Source organism: Heterocephalus glaber, unplaced genomic scaffold (assembly GCF_053883595.1).
Source record: "Heterocephalus glaber isolate CG9 unplaced genomic scaffold, H.glaber_assembly_v1.0 deba00001729, whole genome shotgun sequence".
NCBI lineage: Eukaryota > Metazoa > Chordata > Mammalia > Rodentia > Bathyergidae > Heterocephalus > Heterocephalus glaber.
In genome coordinates, this window is record NW_028258440.1 from 12,198,867 (window position 1) to 12,220,548 (window position 21,682).

General features: G+C 37.0%; 1 protein-coding gene across 4 annotated transcripts in view; it reads right to left on the minus strand.

Annotated features, from left to right (window-relative positions):
• Positions 1–21,682, minus strand: part of Gria3 (glutamate ionotropic receptor AMPA type subunit 3) — a 356,081-nt gene that overhangs the window by 53,563 nt on the left and 280,836 nt on the right. For all 4 annotated transcript variants that reach the window (XR_015446824.1, XM_004860012.3, XM_004860014.3 and 1 more), the window contains exon 12: positions 14,812–15,010. Coding sequence is in view for 3 of the 4 variants with exons in the window: in XM_004860012.3 (XP_004860069.1) it covers positions 14,812–15,010 (199 nt within the window). In the remaining variant the exon portion in view is untranslated. The remainder of the gene's footprint in view (positions 1–14,811; positions 15,011–21,682) is intronic.

Below are 21,682 nucleotides of genomic sequence, written 5' to 3' on the forward strand. Positions count from 1 at the left end.
CCTAGAACTAACAATACTTTAGGCAACAGAGGCCACAATTTAATGTGATATAAAGCCATTGTCTTTTTATTGTTTTTGTTTCTGGTGGTGCTAGGGATTGAACCCAGGGCCTTGCAGATGCTAAGCAGACACACTGTCACTGAGCTACATCATCAAGCCACAGCTTTTAGTTACAAATACATTTTCACATATCCCTTGAACTACTTTGAATTCTCCTTTACCTACAAATATTTTTAAAATGCCTCTTTCTCTAGAAACTATTCTTGATGAACTCATGTGACTCTTCTGTTGTCTACATACTGGACACATTATTCCCAGATATTATCTAGGACAAGCTTCTTTATCAAATGATTTGGAAAATCAATGTCACTGGCTGATAGAAGAAAGAATCTATAATCCAGATCAGAAAACAAAGGAAATAAAATTGAGTCAAATAAAGTAGGCTGTGAACACATAAGAATTTTGATAAAATTGGGAAGAAAGATTCAGTTCTGGAATTCAGGTTTCTGTAGGATAGAAGCTAACCACCTTTAGAAATCCACTCTTTGGGGCACCAAGGAACATACAGATAGAATATCAACTTTGAGGATAGCTTACAGCAGATGCCTGCAACCAAAACTGGAAAGAAATGGAATAGACAATCTGTCTCCAAGCCCTCTTTCTGATAGATAATACTTTAAATCATTTAGGATAGGAGAAGGAAGGTGGATTTCATTTTATCATCATTTGCCTGCAAGCTAGGGCACCAGAATTGCAATCCAAACACAGGAGGAGTCATGTTCCCCTAAGTTTTGCTACAAATGATATCATTAATTAAAATATCCAGAACTCTCTAGACAAATGTGTAGCATAGGCAAGACTTTAGAACATTTCTTCACACACATATGCACACACACACACACACACACACACACACACACACACACCTATTCAACTTCAGTCATGTGTCAAACTGAAAATGTGCTATCTGTTCCCCACACCAGTTGCCCAGAAACTTCCTTCTTATTGAAACAGTAGCATCTTTTGCCTTCAAGTAGATTTGTTTAAGCAGGAATGGGAGGAAAAGAGAAGACACCCTCATCTTTTTTTCTTCAAAATACACTTTTAACAAGTTAAAGCAGAAAAAAAAGTAGTTAAAGCAGGTAAATATAGAATTGCCACATGATTCATACATTTAACTCTAGGCATATATTCAAAGGAATTTGAACAGTATTCATTGTAGCAATATTTACAAATAGCAGAAAGTTAGAAATAATCCAAATGTCTATGACAAAATGAATGCATAAACAAAATGAGTTATGTACATCTAATAGAATACTATTCAACCAAAAAAATAAGGAAGTTCTGATACATGTTATAACACATATGAAGGCATTGCACTAAGTGAAATAAGCCAGACACAAAAGGACATATACTGTATTGTTTCTTTTATATAAGCTACCAAGATAGGCACATCCAGGGCCAAGAAGTCAATCAGACATTACCAGGAACTTGAGGGAGATGGAAGGGGAAGCTATTGATTAATGGTTATAAAGCTTCTATTTGAGGGCGGGGGATGTAGCTCAGCAGTGCCGTGCCTGCCTGCGAAGTGCAAGGTCTTGAGTTAGTTTTCCGGTATTCCCCCCTCCTTTCTATTTGAAATGATGAAAATGTTTGGGAAACAGACAGTGGTGGTGGTTGCAAAACATTGTGAATGTAACTAAAGTCACTGAATTATATAATTAAAATGGTTAAAACAGAAAATATTGTGTTATATGTTTATTTTATCATAACTTTGCAAACTAATGATGTGTTATACCCAATCCCATTATATTATACCCCTTACATGGGTGAATTGTATTTTATGCAAATTATATGTAAATAGAACTATTTAAAAAGTTATAGCAATGTAAATGCCTGGTAAGCACATATATATATTTCCTTAAATTCTATTATTGGTACATTTTAGGTATACAATACAGTTACATTTATCATTGGGAACTTGTACTTTTACATGATGTATCTTGGTTCTTATTTTTTCCCCATTCCCCTGCTCTCCCTTCAACCCTTCCACCCTTCCCTATTTACAAAGACTTTGTTTCCATTTTTTCCTGTTGTCATAATTTTTCCTTTCCCTTCTTTCCTTTCCCCTACCCCTCTCACTTTCCCTATGTAAGTATATTTTTTAAAAGCTCATTATTACTAACCATCAGTAAAATAAAAATCAAAATTACAATAAGATACCATATAATACTAGTTAGAATGGCTATTATCAAAAAGACAAAAAATAAGAAATGTTAGTGAGGATTCAAATAAAGGGGAACTTTTATACACCATTGTTGGGAATGTAAATTAGTACAACCATTATGGAAAACAGTATGGAGATTTCTCAACTAACTAAAGGTATAATTACCATATGATCCATCTATTCTACTTCTGTTTATATATCCAAAGGAAATCAAAACAGCATATCAGAGACATACCTGCACCCCCATGTTATTGCAACACTACTCACAGTTGCCAAGTATGGGATCAACCAAGATGTCTATTGATGAATGAATGGATAAAAATGTGGACTATATATGCAGTGGGATAGTATTCAGGTGTTAAAAAGGATGAAATTGAGAGGGCCGAAGAGATGAGCCTCTCGGGCCGCCATACCACAACCCCAGAGCACCAAGGAGGTGAGCCACACAGGCACTAGCACCTGCCCTCTTGGCTGTGCCGAGCCATTACCTGGATCCACACCACAGAGTTGCTGCAGGGGTCATAAAAGCTATTGTTTTGAGCTTGAGAAGATAGAGTGGAAGTGAACAACAGAAAGAGGATCTCTCTAAGGCCCCTTGATGAAAAAGCCCACCGGAAAAGTGAAGAAAATCTCTGCAATAAAGGCACACCAGACCACCTTAGTTGGGGAAGCAGCAGTGTGGATCAGAGCAGCGCGGCTGCAAGCAGATCCCAGCCAGGGCTCCACCCTGACCTCAGAGGCTGGGGCACACCAGCCCAAGCTAAGGGCCCTCCTGGAAAACACCTGAACAGGCACACAAGCAACAGCCAGAGGTTTGACCCAGTACCATCAGTAAGTGCATGAGACGCTAGCCAGAAGCTTGCTCATACAACAGGAACTGGGGTGCACAGCCACCAGCCAAAGAACCTCCCAGACAACAGCTACATAGGGGCCCTGGGCAGTGGCAAACCTAGCTATCATCCTAAGTGTGCACAGGCCCCAGCCAGAAGCCCAACCAGACAACAGGTCAGCTCAGGAATACAGAAGGCCACCTTTCTAAACCCAGGAATTAGTGTACTGGTGAGCAGCAGAGAAAAGGAAGCTCTGTGGCTTGCTCAAAATTGAAGACCACTGGGAGAGCAAAAAGTTGTCTCAACAAAGGCACAGCAGGCTGCATCTGTTGAAATGAGAAGACACGTAAAAAACTCTCAAAACCAGACTTCCAGATCACCTAAGGCAACCCAAAGGGAAATGAGATGGAACAATCTGATACTCAACCACCTGGATTCCCTGAACTGGCAACAGAAGAGGAACTGGAAAAAATGAAATCAGAAATAATTTCTCAGATAACAGCAGAGATTGTGCCCATAGTGCAAGACATGAGTAATAAATCTAGAGAGGACACAGATAAAAAAAATAGAGGAGCTGAGGAACATGATAGAATCCCAACATAGGAAACAAATAGAATCCATAAAACAGATGCAAACAGATTTCCAGGAGACTAAAAACTCCATTAAAAGTTTACACAGCAGAATGAGCCAATGTGAAGACAGAATTTCAGATATAGAAGATAAGATTGCAATTAGTGACCAGGAAAAGAAAAATTGCTTTAAAATAGTAAGAGACCACAAGAAATCAATCCAGCAGCTACTAGATGATGCAAAGAAGAATACCATAAGACTGATCAGAGTCAATGAAGAAACAGGAGAGTGCAGACGACATAAAAAAAAACTGTTCACAGAAGTGATGGCAGAAAACTTCCCAAGCAGGAGAAAAGAACTTGACATACAGATAAGTGAGGCATATAGGGCTCCAACTAGCTTTGATAAAAAGTATCTACACATAGGCATATAATAGTTAAGATTCTAGAAACCCAATGCAGAAACAAAATTCTACAAGCAGTTAGAGAAAAGAAACAAATCACATACAAAGGAAAGCCCATCAGAATCACAGCAGACTTCTGAACTCAAACCCTCATGGCAAGAAGAGCTTGGAGTGACATATTTCAAGCCCTAAAGGAAAACAGCCTCCAACCCAGATTGATGTATCCTGCAAAACTATCTTTCAAAATTGATGGAGAAATAAGACACTTTCTTGACAAAGAGCACCTTAGGAACTTCATGAATACCAAACTAGCACTCCAAAAATTTTAGACAATATCCTAGGAAAAGACAAAGAGAATCACCACCCCAGGAAGCCCAGCAGAATGAATCTATTGGGCATGACAAGAAATTAAATGCAAAGGAGGAGAATCCAACAAAAAGATAAAGTCATGACAATGATAAGTCAATATGTATCATTTATAACCATCAATGTAAATGGTCTCAATTCACCAATAAAAGGAAACAGACTGGCAGAATGGGTCAAGAAGCAAGATCCAACAATATGCTGCATACCAGAAACAATTCAAAAACAAACTCATAGACTGAAAGTTAAGGGGGTGCAAAACAATACTCCACGCAACAGGAACCCTCGAAAAAGCAGGAGTAGCTATCCTCTTTGCAGATCAAGTGGATTTGAAACCAAAACCTGAAACAATTCTGGTCCCAAGAATTTCAGATAAGGGACAGTCAATCTGTATGTACAAATCTATTGTGAACATGTGTTTTCATTCCTCTTAAGTAAAAACTTAAGAACAGAACTGTTGGTTCTTAACAGCAATACAAGAAATTTCTATGTTGTTTTCCAAAATGGTTTTATCATTATTACATACACATTAGCAGTATTAGAAAGTTCTAAATGGTTCACACCTAAGCTGACATTTGTTCTTTTAAAACTTTTAACTTCATCTCCCCAATGAGTGTATAATATGATCTTGCTATTGTACTGATTAGTATTTTTCTGATTCTAGTGCTGCACACCTTTCCTTGTGCTGTACTGGCTATTTATCACTTTCTTGTGCCTACTTTTTAATTGGGTTGTCTATTATTGAGCTGTAAGGGTTCTTCATATATTCTGGTCATAGGTTATATGTATTATAAATATGTTCTGGTTAAGGACTACTTTTCATTTTCTTAATGATGTCATTTAAAATTCTAAATTTTGATGGAATCTCATTTATCGATGTTTTTCTTTTATACATCATATTTTTTGTATCCTAGGAAATTCTTGCCTACTCTAAATTCATGAACATTTTCCCTTATAATTTCTTCTTAAAGTTTTATAGTTTTAGGCTTTCATATTTAGGTTTATAGATCCTTTCAAGTTATTTTTATGTATGGGAATAAAGGGTTGAGGTTAATTTTTTACATACAGATACCAGGTTTTCTAGAGCCATTTGCTGAAAATATTATCTTTTCCTTTGCTCTTGAGTTGAGTTTATGTTCTATAAAATGTTAATGTTAAATGATCTTTAAAAAGCAGTGAAAAATATATATGTGGTTCTATTTCTAGATTCTCTGTTTTATTCCAATGATCTATATGTCTTTCCTTATACCAACAGTGCCTTGATTACTGTAGCTTTAGAAGAAGCCTTAAAATTAGGTAATAACTGTCTTCCAACACTGTTATTTTTTTCTTTTTACTTTTCCAGGCCCTTTGTACTCCTACAAAACTTTTAAATTTCAATATCCAATTCTTCATTTATAGCAAGTATACATAGACCTGAATTTTTATATATAACTTGTGTTTTCTAATCCTGCTAAATTCAAATACAAGTTCTAGGGGCTCATAGAGGTTTCTTAGTATTTTCTCTGTAGATGATCATTTCATCTACATATAAAGATTTTACTTCTACCTTGCCAATCCTATGCTATTTGTTTATTTTTATTGGCAGACTATTTTGGTTTGGGCCTATGTTTCAAAGTTTAATGGACAGATGAAGAGTAGGCATATCTTCCCTTGTTCCGCAAATTAGGGAGAAAGCATTGTATCTTTTCCATTCATATAAGGTGTTTTTGCTGGAAGTATGGAGTACATGTCTTTTATCTGTTGAGAAGGTTCTGTTCTACTTCTAATCTCCTGATAGCTTTTACCATGAACAGCTGTAAAATTTAGTCCAATACTTTTTCTGCAACTACTGATAGGATCATATGTCTTTTTCCTTTCCTTTGTTAAAATGATGACTTATGGGAGTGGATCTTCCAATGCTGAAACAACACTACCATCCCTATAATAAAACCACTTTCTACATTCTGCCAGAGCTGACTTCTAATTGTTTTGTTAAACGAATTTTTATTTATGTTCATACTTTTCTCTTTATCCAGTTTTAATATAAGCACAATGTTGATTTCCTAAAATGAAGGGAGCAGTGTTCCTTCTTTTTTCTGCTTTAAATGTTTGATATAATTTATCAGTTAAAATGTATATGAGCCTGTTGTTGTCATATAGGTAGGTTTTCAAGATAGGGATATACTTTCTTTAATAAGTGCCATTCAAATTTTATATTCCCCCCAGATTCAGTTTCATTAATTTGTCTTCCAAGGTACTTCATAAAAGTTGTCAAATTTATTTCAAAAAAGATTTTTGTAATATGCTTTCTATATCCTTTTAAATTCTGCAAAATCTGTGGTAATGTCCTCTAAATCTTGATATTGTAATTAAAAATGTATAATTGATATTGTGTAATAGGAAGAAAAGGTCTAAAGGAGTAGGGGAAGTGGGAGGGGTAGGGGAAAGGAAAGCAGGGGAAAGAAAAAATATGAGAAAAGAAAAAAATGGAAACAAAGTCTTTGTAAATAGGAAAGGGTGGAGGGGGTGAAGGGAGGGCAGGGGAATGGGGAAAAAATAAGATCCAAGATATGTCATGTAAAGGTCCAAGATCCCAATGATGAATGTAACTGTATTTTATACCTAGAATGTACTAATAAACTTAATGGAAAAAAAAGAAAAGAAAGGATGAAATCCTGCTGTGGTAACATGGATGGAACTGGAGGACCTTATGCTCGGTGAAATAAGGCAGGCACAGAAAGACACATACTATGTGTTCTTGCTCACATCAGAAGCTGATCACACAGAATTAGAAAATACAATAGAGGTCACTAGAATCTAGGAAAGGAAGGGTGTGGAAGAACAGTGAGAGAGTGGATAACAGATATCAAAATACAATTTTGGGAGAAGTAGTTCTAATATTCTATTGTGTGATAGAGTAACCATAGTCTAAAACAATTGTAGGTTTCAAACCATAGGAGAAGAGCTTGAAAGTTCCCAACATACAGAAATGATAACATTTGAGGAGATGAAAATGCTAATTACTCTGATTTGATCATTACATACTGTATATATGTATCTAATTATAGCACTGTACCCCATAAATAAGTACAAATATTATATGCCAATTAAAAATAATAAGTCTGTTGAACATGGAAAAAAGTTATAGCATAGACAACCTTCCCTTTAGACAGGTAACATGCTTCAATACTTGAAAGTTTCCTAACCAATCCTACTATACCTTTTCAACCCCTGTTGCTATAGCTTACCAAGTATCACTGAAATGGGATGGTGGTCAAAAATATGAGAATCATCTTTGGCTCTTCCTTTTCAATCACAAATGTCATCCAATCCATCAGCAAATTATGTGAATCTACACCCCAAATATATCCTAAATATAACTACAATCTGCATCACTAATGTGGGGTTCCATTCTTTCACCATATTGATTTTCTTGCTGTCCTTTAAACATTTCAAGGTTGTTTCTGCTCTGGAACCTTTGCACTTCTCATTTTTTCTGTTTGTAGTAATCTTCCATCAGATTTTCACATGGCTACCTCTTATCATCATTCAGGTCTCTAATCAAATGCTGTCTCCTTAAAGAGACACTCCCCGAGCCCTTTCTCCACTCCCAAACTTGCAGTTAAAATAGTCCTCCTTCACACTAAGTCATTTTCTATCATAATACTCTAGAGCACCTATCAGTAGTTGATATTATTCTATATATCTATTCATCACATGTTTATTGTTCATCTCCTTTCAACAGAATGCGAACTCCTTAAATGTAGGGATTCTATGATGTTGACTGTACTATATTCCTGGTGTTTAAATTGCTATGGTAGATACATCATATTTAGTCTGCCAAAATTGTAGAAGACTTTGAAGACTGGAATAAATCTGACCACAGAATATTATCTAGTATTCTAAAAAAGTCATATGTTTTTGTGAGTTGCCCTTTACTTTCAAAAGTGGAATGCAATGAAACATTCTAGTTCATTCTTGTTGCTTGAGTCTCAGGAGGTAGAAATTTTACTTGATCCTTACAGTTATGTTTGTAGGTCTTCATACAATATGAAGAGTTGTAAATAATTAACTTGTATAAGCTTGCCAGGTGAACTCAAAGAAAGTCTGATTGAACAGATGGGCCTCCTTCCTTTAACTGGACGGCTATCAGATGATTTGACTTTGTTAGGTAAGAAAGTGAGATCTTGAGGTGAGTTCTAGGGAGGAGAGTTTCTGAATTCTCACAAAGTTGTGGGAGTCCTATGTGATGTTAATTATCTTGATGTTGTCTGCAAGAGTTGGCAGCCTCAAGGAGAGCTGAGACTTAACCCCCCTTAGGCTTTCTGGGCCGTGAAATGCTCTCATAAGCAAGTAGGTTACCTGGGAGGACAAAAAGAGATAAGCTAATAATATCCATATGGTTGGTTGCTTTGGGCAGATGGCCTGTGTGCCACTTTGGAAGCACCTGAAGTTTCTAGGTGGTCTTCAAGGGCAGCTCTAAATTGTGCATGTTGAAGTTGTTGAATCTGCAGGTCACAGAGGAATCACCAAAGATGGACTTACTAGGAGATGAGTTCAGTAGTAATATTTTATAATTAGAAGCAGGAATGGAATCAGGAGGATGGAGAAGGGAAAATGAGCTTCCTCTCTGCTCCCAAAGCCCCCTCAGGGGGCATGTCTCTTTTACTGAGAAAGCAGAGATTTTCTTATTTTATTTTTGCGAAATATCCTGCAAATCTCTGCAGATAGAACCATATCTGGAGAGCCTTCATATTTTAATTGCTGTATTTCTGGAGCCTTTCCTGAATGTCTCCTGGGATTTGTAGAACCCTTCATAATTTTAAAGAGCTTTTTGAGATAATATTTTCTCACCAACACCATAAGCAAAGTGGAGTAGACAATATTTTCCTTGACAAATGAGGAAACTGAGACTAAATATTCCTTACTGAAAGAAAAACAGTCAGTGGTGGATGTGGAACTAAAAGTAAATTTCACATTTCTTTTGTTCTTCCCAGTTTCATCCATGTGCATAACGTAACCCTTAGCATGTCAGAAAGTATGACGAACCGTGAAATCATAGAGATTTTCTATGTTTATGATACTCAGTCTAGATTTATGAATGTCATCCCTTCCTTTGCCTTTTTATTTGGATCCCTTTAAAGTTGTCAGAGTATGGAAAAATGTCTTTTAAAAGTAGGTATACATTTCTTTTCTAATAGATATTATCATAGGGAATAAAAGCAAAAATCACCCATATGCCTTAATAGGTATTACATTAGAGGTTTGATTCATGTGGAACACCCCATATTTCTGTGAATACTTATACTTGAATGGCAGCAAGATGGAGTGGAAAGGGAACCCAATGGGAATTAATAGCATGAAGGTCCTAGGTCCAGCTCTTCTCCACTGAGCTGAATAACGTTCAGCAAGTCACAATGTCATCTTGCCTCAATTGTCTCCCCTATGAAATAGATGTAATAATACCTGCTCTGGCTGTATTGCAGGATTATTGTATGGACTGAATATGGTAATGGATATGAATGTGTGTTGGAAGATGACAGTCTACTAGATTATAAGCTCCTATAAAGGCATCTTTTTCTGTGGAGAACCATTAACTCTGCTGCTAGTAACTGTGTGGCATAACCATAGATTGGCCCATTCTGGGAAGGAGCATTATGGAAAAACATACCAATCAACTTCACTGGAGAGATAATCATTTAGTTATCTGACATGTCTATATTTTAAGTCAATGCATCCCCCAAATAACCTCCAAGTATGATGAAGAAGCCTGTCTAGGTAGTTTCAGGTGATTTGACAAAAATTTTATCTTTGTTTAGAGAGATGTATGCATTCTTGGTGCTTAGTACAGAACTTGGCACATAGAATGTGCTGAAAAGAGCGTTATTAAAAGAGTAACCATGGGAGCTGGGGATTTAGCTCAGTGATTCCACCACCTGCCTTGCAAGCGCGAGGTCCCGAGTTTGATCCCAGGTACCAAAAAAACAAAAATTAAAAGAGTAATGAGTAAATAATGGAATTTAAAGCATTATTATTAGCCTGTCTTTGCCACATTTGATTCTTTATCTTGAGATAGATATTAGATGTATTTTCAGTTATGTGCACAAGTTGTCAGGTCAATCTCTACTTCCTGGGAGATTGTCCTTCTCACCTAGCCTAAGACTTGCCTGCAAGAAAGCTCCGTGGAGCCACAGATCCCTGGCTGCTGAGGGGTTGGAAAAGCCAACAGCTTTTCACTGTATCTTTCCCTTTTCCAGGCCATTAGTAGCCTCATCTTGTGGCTGTCAGTCCATCTCCAGTCTTGACCAATATGGTCTATGGTTCTCTCTATGTAATATATTATTTGACATAGAAAATAAGACAGCATCAAAACAGCCATGTCTTAACTGAAAGACAGTTTTTTCCCTCCAAAGTCATCAAGTTGTATATACAGAGATGTCTGGCCCATCGTCCCTTAGTGTTAATTCATCTCTCGGAAAACTGTGTTTCCTAGTGTATAATTTGGCTGTTTTCCCAAATGTTCTATAATTTGTCTTCAAACTAACAATTTGGTTGCAGTTGTCCAGGCACATTGTTAAGATCCCAAATTCACCATAGTAGTTGGTGAAAAGGCTTAACAAAAGGATATTTACATTTTTGTGTGTTTTGTAACACTATGGTGAGGAAAGGAGTTAGAGAGGTTTGTTGAATACATAACTCAGCTATAATACAGCTTAAAGATTAATGGTTGCGTTTCATAATGTCAAAATGTTGACATACTCAGCATAGGTGTAGTGCTGGAAAGACTTTTCTCTTTTTCCCATGTACTTCAAAAGATCTATTATAGATAACTAACAAATGTTGAAGGAATGTGGATTCTAAATGAAAATGCTCTGTGTGTGTATGTGTGTGTGTGTGTGTGTGTGTGTGTGCATGTGTGTGTTCATGTGTGTGTGATTCTGAATGTGAAAGCAGAGTCTATAAACACTTTGCAGGGCCCTTCCATTCACTGCCCATATTTGAAAAGTTTTAAATGAGGGAAACAGTAGTCAAAGAGTGCTGTATTGAGATAAAACCTTATTCATGAGTATTTCAACTATGCTTCATGGGACTTACAATGTTTACAACTCAAAAGACAAGGCAGTCTCCTCAGTGGTCTCCTGATAGGTTAATTCTTCTGTGGTCCTTAAGTTACTGGACAAATCCCTACTCTCCCATTTCTCTTCTTTTATATTTACTTTGTTAAATGGATTAAAATTATTGTAAGCATTTCATTAAAAAAACTCCTTTTATCCCCAAACCTATCTTCAATGGAGATTTGATCAAATTTTGGAAAAGAAAGCAAGCATCCTAGTTGCCTCCTAGGCAAGTAGGGGTCTGCAAGCAGAGATAATTTTGGAATTGCTTTTTCTCCTGATGCTACTTTTTAACATCTATCTGGATCAGGTTAAATTTCCAAAACCTACTGGAGAATGATCATTTTGGTGGAGCTTTCTAAATTATAGTGGCATTTCTCTGGGCAATGATAAGAAAGCTACTGACTTGGTTTTTAACATGTATGTCTCCACCTCTGGTAGGGATATTTGGTTTTGGAGCTACTATCAAAGGAAATCCATTTCCAAGTCAGGAGGGTTGATGATAATATTCCAGATGTTTCTTCCAGCTGCACACATTTTGCTCATTCTCTCTCTGCCCTTCCTTATGGAACAGATCCCTCAGTGTCAGTGACTTTATGCAATTGTACAAGGACAGCTAGGGAAAGCTTAGGAAATGAGAGAAACAAAGGAATCATTTAAAAGTACTGTCATTTTAATGGTAGCCTTACCCAGGAAAAGTAAAAAGGTCTGCAGGGCAATCAGAAAAAAAATTTATTTTATTTATTTCTCTTAGTGGAAGAAGTAGAGGGCTAGCCCTAGGCTGGTTTATGCTATTACTATTTGATCCCAGTGGTTTTAGTACGGAGTGAGAATGGGAAGAAATGAACTCATGCTTACAAATGTTGCATGTGATCTTGTTTCATTCTATAAAATTCAGAAGGCATACCATCAGAGCTGATAGTAGCCATTAGAACTACTTAATTTGTTTATGTATGGGGAAGTCATTATTCTTAAAATTGCCTCCATGTCTTGAGATCACTGAGGACTGAAGGGAGAAGGACATAACTATGGCAGTCAAGTCTCAGAGTGAAGGATAATGTGCTCTTCTAGGCTCTGTTCTCTGACCCATTGGGTTCATGGAGGAGTGAGGTGGAGGACATAGTGAGGAAAAGTGGCTTGGAGACCAGTGGGCCAAGGCCCTGTATTATATGAATATGAAGCATACTCTTGTTAGGTTTACACAACATTTTCAGTACAAACAGGCTAAAAAAGTTGATTTTTCTATGATGGTCAGTTTCACTCTTAGATCACCCATCTTTGTGTGCTGCTCTGAAGGACCACTCCACAGAGTCCTTAATACTATCACTAGCTATGATTTGGAGAATAAGAAAAGGTGGCATTCTGAGAATTAGAAAATGATCTCTACTACCTTTATACTTTGAACTATCCAGCTCCCTCTCTAATCAGATTTTCAAAACAGCTCCATTTCCATAAGAATTACTCATTGGCTGTAAAGGTCACAAACCAATTAGAATGTAGCAATAGATTTGTACAGAATTGAATGTTGATTCAAATTGGCTCCAGTAATTTGATGCTCTTTAGTGAAACCATCATTGAATTAATCCATAGATAAAGACACAAAACGAGTGGGGGTTGGGGTCTGGGTACTAGGACAATGACTACTTGGTCATACTTTCAAGCCTTTGTGCTACTAAATCTTCCCAGAGAACCTCCTTTTGCCTGCTATGAGGATGAATGGACTTTGAAAGCTTACTAGAAATTGATGTCATCTATCCATTACCATTTAAAGCACACCTTCCTCATCTCTAATCATTGTTGAAGAAAAAATACTTTCTTATCAGAGGGCCCAAGTCTGGTGTCTTGATATCCTAAGTGGTCAATTAATTCATATAGCACCTTGATGCCTATTGGAATGGTGAACATAAGCTCTGCTGAAGGTTGATACCAAACCAGATTTCCATGGAGCTGATTATGTGCTGACTACTTAGCAGATGGAAATCCCTGGCTTCTAGCCCTGACATATGTAAGTGATTTCATGGGGGCAAGGGGTTGTTCCCAAGTAGGCTTCTGGGATTGCCGTAATAGGGATAGTCAATGTTGGATTAATTTCAGAGGGTCTTATATTATTTTGATGTTTCTAACACTAGGCCCCTCCCCCAGCTGGGAATTATGATCTGCCTAGTAAACAGGTGGTGGAGGTGAGATATTGATATCCTGAGCCACTGAGAATTAGTGAAAGTGTCTCAGAACTAATCCTTCCTCCTTCTGGGACTGAAAAGTTTTTAGTTAATTTCTATAATGTCAAGAAACACACTCTTCCTGATTTTCCTTGAAATAATTGGACAAATCTCATGGTAATACACATAGAAATATATTGCTTTGTGATTTATTAAAATAAGCTGGTTTAAAAACAACATCTCTTTACTCTAGACCTTTGAGAAAAAGTCAGTAATTATATCTGTCATTCAATAACTTGATTATTGGTTGGAGAGAGTAACTAAAATTTTCTTCTCTATGTACCTCTCAAATGGCTTCTGGATCATTGCGACAACCAGTTATACATGTCTGCAGTAGCAGGCAATGGCAATGTATTGAATAGGTTCATTTTCTAATCTAAACCAACAAATTTTCTTTGTTGGAACAACTGAAAAACATTTGAGTTCTTAAAAACTCTAATGAAGTTTACATGGCTTTACTAGTTTTTTGCTAGTGAACAATTTGCTGTTCCCCCCATAAGGCTTGGTTTATGGGGGAAGAGAGAATAAGTCTGCTTCAAAAAATTGAAACACTTATAAGCTGCCCTGAAATTGACTTATCATCGTGATATTTATATTTGAAACAAATGGAATATATTTCAACAGAAAGCCAGTGTCTGAAATGGAATATGTAATGCCTTCTAACTCATCACTTACAGTCAATTACTTAACTTCTGTGAATCTCTAAGACGTAAAATCACTGCTTTTGTAAAAGCTAGAAGAAAGAAATGTATAGTTCATTCCTAACATTATTCAAGTAAGAAGACCAAAGCCAACAGAAGTTAAATGACTTGCCGAAGGACAAAAACTTTGTGGCAGGGTTGGGATTCAAACCTAGCAATTCAAATTCAGTTCTCTTGACATGTCAGTTGTTGTGTCTCAGCTATTATGTCTTACTTGAGTCGTCTTAATTCTAAAGGAAAATGAATTGGTTCATCTCCTAAGCAGTATAGTATTTAAGACACTGTGCTTTGATATTATTCCCAACTTTTCCCAACCCTCCCTTAAAAGCACTGTGAATTTGTCTTTGTGAAAAGATAATACAATAAAACCCAGCAGACCCAATTAACTTCAAAGTACTTACTCTGAAAAATTCTTTTGTTGAACCGGAGTCCAGGGTCCCATATGCAATTTCAGTCTGCTTAGCTAAGTCTTCAGCACTCTCTATGGGAGAAACCATCCTCTCCACAGTCAGGAAAGCAGCAAGATTGGCCGTATATGAAGAAATTATGATCAGGGTGAAGAACCACCAAACCCCTCCAACAATGCGCCCGGAGAGTGATCTACAAAATAAAAACAAATCCAGACCCAAAGGGGCCAGATCTCAGTTTAAGAAGTCCTTATCTTTATTTCCAGGAGAGAAGTGGTTTCAGTATAGCTGATGGAGGCCAGAAGTACATGATGTGAGAGAATTAAAACATCAGACAAAAACTGCTTATTAACAACAACATCTCATGTCGTGATTGCATTGATGATGGTACATGCATATTGCTCTTCTGTCCTATACAGGCTTTGCTCCAGTTTAGGTCTTGAAAGTCCTCTAAAGGACCTTGTGTTGAAGACTTCGTTGTCAGTCTGTGGTGCTATTTGGAGGTGGTGGAGCCTTTAAGAGATGGAGCATAGGCCGGGGATTTAGCTCAGTGGTTACACCACCTGCCTGGCAAGCGCAAGGACCTGAGTTTGATCCCAGATACCAAAGAGATGGGGTATAGTGGCAGGAAGTTAGATCACTGGGAGCGTATTCTTTTTTAAAAAATATTATTTTATTGTTACATTTTAAGTCATCTTTGGAAATCTGCACCTTTACATACTCTCTTGGTTCTTATTTTTTCCCCCTTTCCCCTGCCCTCCCTTCAACCCCTCCATCCCTCCCTATTTACAAAGACTTTGTTCCATTTTTTCATTTTCTCATATTAATTCCATTCCTTTCTTTCTTTTCCCCTACCCCTCCCACTTCCCCTTCCCCTTTGCCCCTTTTCTTCCTATTTCCCATTATCTATTACACCTTTTAGTCCTTATTTACACTTTCAGTTTCTCACACTAGAGAAACTATTCGGGAGCGCATTCTTAAAGGGGCCATTGGGACTCTGGCCCCTCTCTCTGCCTCTCTCTTCCTCCCTTCCTCCCTCTCTCCCTTCCTCTGTTTAGTAGTTGCACCGAGGTGAACAGGCCTCCTGTGCTGCACACTGTCATGATATACTGCCTTGTCACAGGCCCAGAGCAACAGGGCCGAGTGACTGTGGGCTGAAATATCTGAAACAGCCAAAATAAATTTGTTCTCCTCAGGTATTTGCCACAGTGATAGAAAGCTCACTAACATAGGTTTAAAAGCAAGATTTTTTTAAATCACAGAAAGAATCATTTTTCCATCTTCTATTTACATGTCATAATTTAACCTACTGAGTTCTCATTCTGTGAGCTTTGGTGGACATGCTGACAGAAAGAATGCTCCATTTCCTTTAAAGCGAGTGGTTCTCAGCCTTCATTGCACAACAGAATCACCCGAGATACTTAAAAAGCATGCTCAGGTCCACCCAAGATCAATTAAAAGGAAGGTAGAACCCAGACACCTGCATTTTGTAAAGCTCCTTAGGTGATTACAATGTGCAGCCAAGACAGACAACCACTGATGTAAGGTGCTATCATGGGACAAACATAGTACAAAAAAAATTGCACATTTGAAGACAAATGGGTAGATACTAGTAAACGGACCCTATTCACTTTGAGCTTAATAAATTTGATAAAGATATTGCCATTTTGTGAAGTTAGCTACTCATGAGGCAAGGAGTTGGATGATAATATTTACTACTATCTTCATAGAAATGGTTCTTGATGCCCAGGAGATCAAAACTTCTCCCTTTTATAAACTATGCCTAAGCCACAGAGGGCAAGCCCCAAATAAGGTAGGAAACTACCTACATAATGTGGTTTTTCAGGCACCAAAAGACTTGTGCCCCCCAAACAATCCCCAAACCAAGAAAACAACAGCCACAATAACCCCCAAACAAAGAGTGCCATTCTCATAGCCTGCCATAGAAATTCTTCCTAATAGAATCACCTTCTGGGTTGTCTTTAAAGCCCTCTACATAAATGCTCAACAATATTCATTTTTATCCAATTAGTGGGAAATGGGAGAGAAGATGGCTAAGTTTTAATAAGAGAAACATTTTGTTCTTCAATGTTACTATCCATTGGGGTGTTTGTTAAAAGGCATATTTAGAATATCCAAGTGCCCAAGAACAACAGGTGATTCTGTTGGAAGTGGTCTGCAGACCAAACTAAGAAATGAACATGTTCTTCATCAGTGATTGTCAGTTCTGCCCGTATATCAATATTTTTTGGGGAGCTTGAATTAAAACAAAGCAAAACAAAGCAAAAACATCCCTTTCAGGGCCTCCATCCAATACAATTAAATTGGAATTCTGGGATATGGGGCTAAGTAGCAGCATTTTATAAAACAAGGTGCAGGCAGAGTTGCAAGTTATAGACCTGTATCATGAGTGCTACTCAGGGAGAGGAACCATGGGAAGTTAGGGGGCCAGCATGAGGGTAATAAACGCTCAATGATGGGTAATGACTTGTACTTAGGAAACTTCGTCTCCTTTGCAATGTTGCTGAAGACTTGCTCAGCTTGCAGAAATGAAAATCTGCTCTCTAGGTTTTATAGAACATTGCCACACTATCCTTAGGACACTTCTACCATGTGGCAGAGCTCCATCCTGGTTAGGCTGTATCTCCTCATGCCCAGAAAAGCTCACAGGAAAAGAACTCACTCCATCATAAAGTCAAGAATAGGCGTAGGAGCCTGGCACACCTCCAGGCTATGTGGGAAGAGGGTAGTTCTGGGCTAAGAGCTGACAAATCAAGCTCTTCTTTGCTTGTACAAGCATTATATCACTTTGAAGCAAATTTAAATTCCTGTGTCCCAAGATAACTTTTCTTTCAGTCTCTGAAAAATTCAGCTGTTTTAGAAGTTACACTCTGATCAAATAATTTTGGCAGGTGTTTTGTTTTGTTTTGTTTTGGTATTGGGAATCGAACTCAGGTCCTTGCTCTAGCGAGGCAGGCGGCGGAATCACTGAGCTAAATCCCTGGCAGGCAGGTGTTTTTATAAATAGTATTCTTTGTTGTTTAGCGGTAACAAACCTACGTATTTTTTTTTTAAGTCTGAAATTCTCGTTGGTCCGGGGATGCCTAAAACAACCATTATTTATTTATTTCTCAAACATAATCACTTTTAGCTTTTCAAATGTGAAAATCTGTTGTGCAAGAGATTTTTCAAACTCATAGTTATACTCTCTCAGAATTTAATCTAAGAACATTTCTCTTTTAATCAGAAAAGGTAAAAACTTCTGGATAAGTCTTAGAATGTGTCACACTTCCCAATGCTAAAAGCATACAGTGTTTCAATTATGAATTTAGACCCCTAATAGTTTTTCTTCACTGTTTTCATATACATTTACTTATTCTGGACTACTCTGACTCTGGGAATAACGTTACTGTATGAAAAATTACAAAAAGTTATGATGTATTTTGTACATGTGCCAACTTCCCTTGATAAATGTAACCATTATGTACCGCAAAGACATACTAATAAAAATCAAAATACCACAAAATAAAAAAGATTGATGAGTCAAATAGTATCATAGTAACATGGTAATAAAAATGGTAATAATAGCTAGCACTTATTGATAGCTTCCTATGTGTCATGTTCTATTCTAATTGCTTTATGCACACATACCAGCTTTTAAACCCCTCCATTCCTTCAGTTAAGAACTATAAGGATTATTTACAGATAATCAAACAGAGGCATTTAGAGATTTAAAAAATTTAGGCATAAAAAGGAGAAATAGAAAATACAACATCTATACTCACATACTAGGAAAGAAACATCTAGATTTTTCTAGTGCAAAATACTCATAATTTGAGTAGGAAAATTCAAAATGGTGTGTAAATTATAGAAGGTACAATTTTCCTATAAACACTGAGAAATATAGTTGCAGGAAGATGAAATATGTTTGGATATTGTTTGTTATCTGTTAATCATTTGGAACGGAACCGCAAATGTCATCCTTAGGTGGTAGAATGGGGTTTTGCTGAGACCAAGGGAAAAACTCACTTTAGAATAATTCCAGAATCAGAGTTTGGTACAAAAAAAAGGTAAATTCTGCTGCTGTGAATACTAATAGTAGTTTATGCATTGTCTACTTGAAATGTGGAGAAAAATACAGTAATTTATGGAAATTACATTGTGCCATTTTGCTGAGGCTAATGGACTGTGGCTGGGTCTGTCTGATCTAAAATCAAGCCTGCACATCATAATCTGGTTATTCTGGCCACTTTAATACAGACTCCGATCATCATGTGGTTGATCTGAATGACTCAGTTAAGATTGGTCGTTGACATGACTGAAAATCAACCTAAATGCAAAATAGTCCTTTTCATGGCCTCATGTCTACCTGGTTATTGACTTTGGCAATTATGTGGTTAATATAATCACATTCAATTAACCCTGTGTGTCCTCAGGTTTCACTTCCACAGTCAACTACCTAAAGAGAGAAAATATGCAATAAAAAACAGCATCTATACTGACCGTGTACAGGTGTTTTTCTTATCATTATTCCCCAAGCAACACAGTATACACAGCAACACAATACAGCCACTGTACTTACAAAGCATTACCATTGAATTAGGTATAATTAGTAATCTACAGATGATTTAAAACAGATGGGAAGATGTGCACAGGTTGTATGCAAACACTACGCCATTTTATATAAGGGACTTGAGCATTCATGGGTGGTGATACCTTTGGAGGTCCTGAAGCTAACCCCCTCTGATACCAGGGGATGGTTTTGCCTGTGAGCAGAGAGAATTTGGGTAACCACATAGAAATTGGTATAATAATTTTACAAACCTCAGTAAAGAGCCCCTGAGGAATCAGTGTACCATGTACAAGATTTCATTCAACATTATACCCCCAAGACAACAGTTGCTTGGAGAAAAGAGTTGGTGAAATTTCAACTGCTTCCTTCCCTTGTTTGACAGAAATGCTTAATCTTTTCACTGAGAAAAAGTGTGTGGAACCCACAGGGAAGAAGCACCTCAAGCATTTTTACATTCTCTTTTTATCATTAGAGAAACTATTTAAACCATTTAAACACACATTCCACATGGAGGCTACAGAAAAAGTGACTAATAGGTCAACCCCATCACATTTTATAAAGGATCTATTAAAACAAGACAAGACTTTATAGTTGAGTTAAAAAGACCTGTCATTTTCTAGTACCTTTCATTCCATTAATGCAGTTGCAAAATGTTTAACATTCATTTCAAATAGTTTTGTTGCACAAGACAGATTTCTAGGTTGGCATAATGAAATGGCTATAAAACGCTTCATGTTCAGTGTTTCTAAAAACACATTTTAAGGAGTGTGTCATACTTTTTGAAAAAATGTAAGAGGAGGGATAAATTCAATGAAATTAAATTAGTAACAACAAGAAAAACCGCAGACATATGAAACATGGCAAGGTACATATACCAAGTAATGTATAATATTCCTGTTATCTGCAGTCAAAAGAAACTGAAGTTCCTAAGTTAATAATAAAATGTATTTATGACATTTGACATGATAAAGTGAGCTATGTGCTGTAACCTCCATCTTGTAAGTAAATTTTGTAATCTGCACTTTACTAGCTTTATGAAATAGAAAATGGAACTAAAAACTGGCTTTTTTTTGTAGAAACTCTTTATCATTCATTTTCTACTTCTTTTTCTGAAGTATACATCATTTCTATATGCCATTTAATGCTGTACCTGTGACAGATTTTTAAAAAGAATGTGCAGAATTAATCCTTGGCTCTTAGAGTCTTCTCTGACGGGAACAAGTACCTATGTCCGAAAGACTGAAAGCTACAGCTTTCATCCAGAAAAATCATGCACTAGTTGTAATAAAAATCCTGCCATTTTTATCATTAATTTATTGTCACCTCACTACGGCTTTGAAGTGAACTTGCAGTAGGACGAAGACAGCTGTGATACATCAGCAGAGGAAAGGATATTGCTTAAAACAGAGGACAAAATCCTGTTGTCTTTGATCCCATTCATTTTATACCCTTCATATCTTTTACTATTCTGCAATATTTTCTATTTCAAAGGAGGATATAAGGGTGAAGGATCTATATCTAACCTAGATCCTTGCCTATTTCTCCAAAGTAATTGATATCCTGAAAACTTAATAGGAAAGCAATACTTTTGGAAAAATATGTACACAGTGATCAGGTTCAAGTAGTCTGTTCTTTCTGCCCTCCCCCTCTCCCCGGAATAATTCCCCCCAACATCACTGGCTTCAACTTGGTTAGCCCTCAGATGTCCCTGCAGCTTCACAGAAAGTCAGCAGGGGGCGCATTTGTCTGTACTTGGACTCTGGGCTGCTACAATGGTCATATTAGTTTTACAAAGGAAATAAAAATTCCAGATTTAAAAAAAGTTGCAACCTCCTCTCAGTATCAGTATTGTTTTGTGGGTTAACACAATCACAATATTTTCAAAAGTATAATTCTGAATGAAGGCAGTATATGAGAACAAGAAAGAATTTTGCTGGTTAGTCTTATTACAATTCTGCAATGTGGTACTGGCTAATATTTCAGCTGTATTTCTAAGAAGTTTTATGAACTTTAATGAAAATACAATATTAACTGTTTGTATTTGTGAAACTAGAATATTAGATGAAGCCAATTGAATGATAACAATATCTAATATTTATTGAGCTCTTGTAAGCCCAGCATTGTGCTTTACATTTTACAGATGAAGAACTGAAGTTAGCAAGGTTTAGCATTTTGCCCCAGGTTACACAACCATTAAGCAGATTGTGGATAGAGAAGCTAACTTCAGTGCCCATAGCTCAACCACTATGCTCCATTCCTTTGGCTGTACCCACTGCCTATTCCCCCACTTCT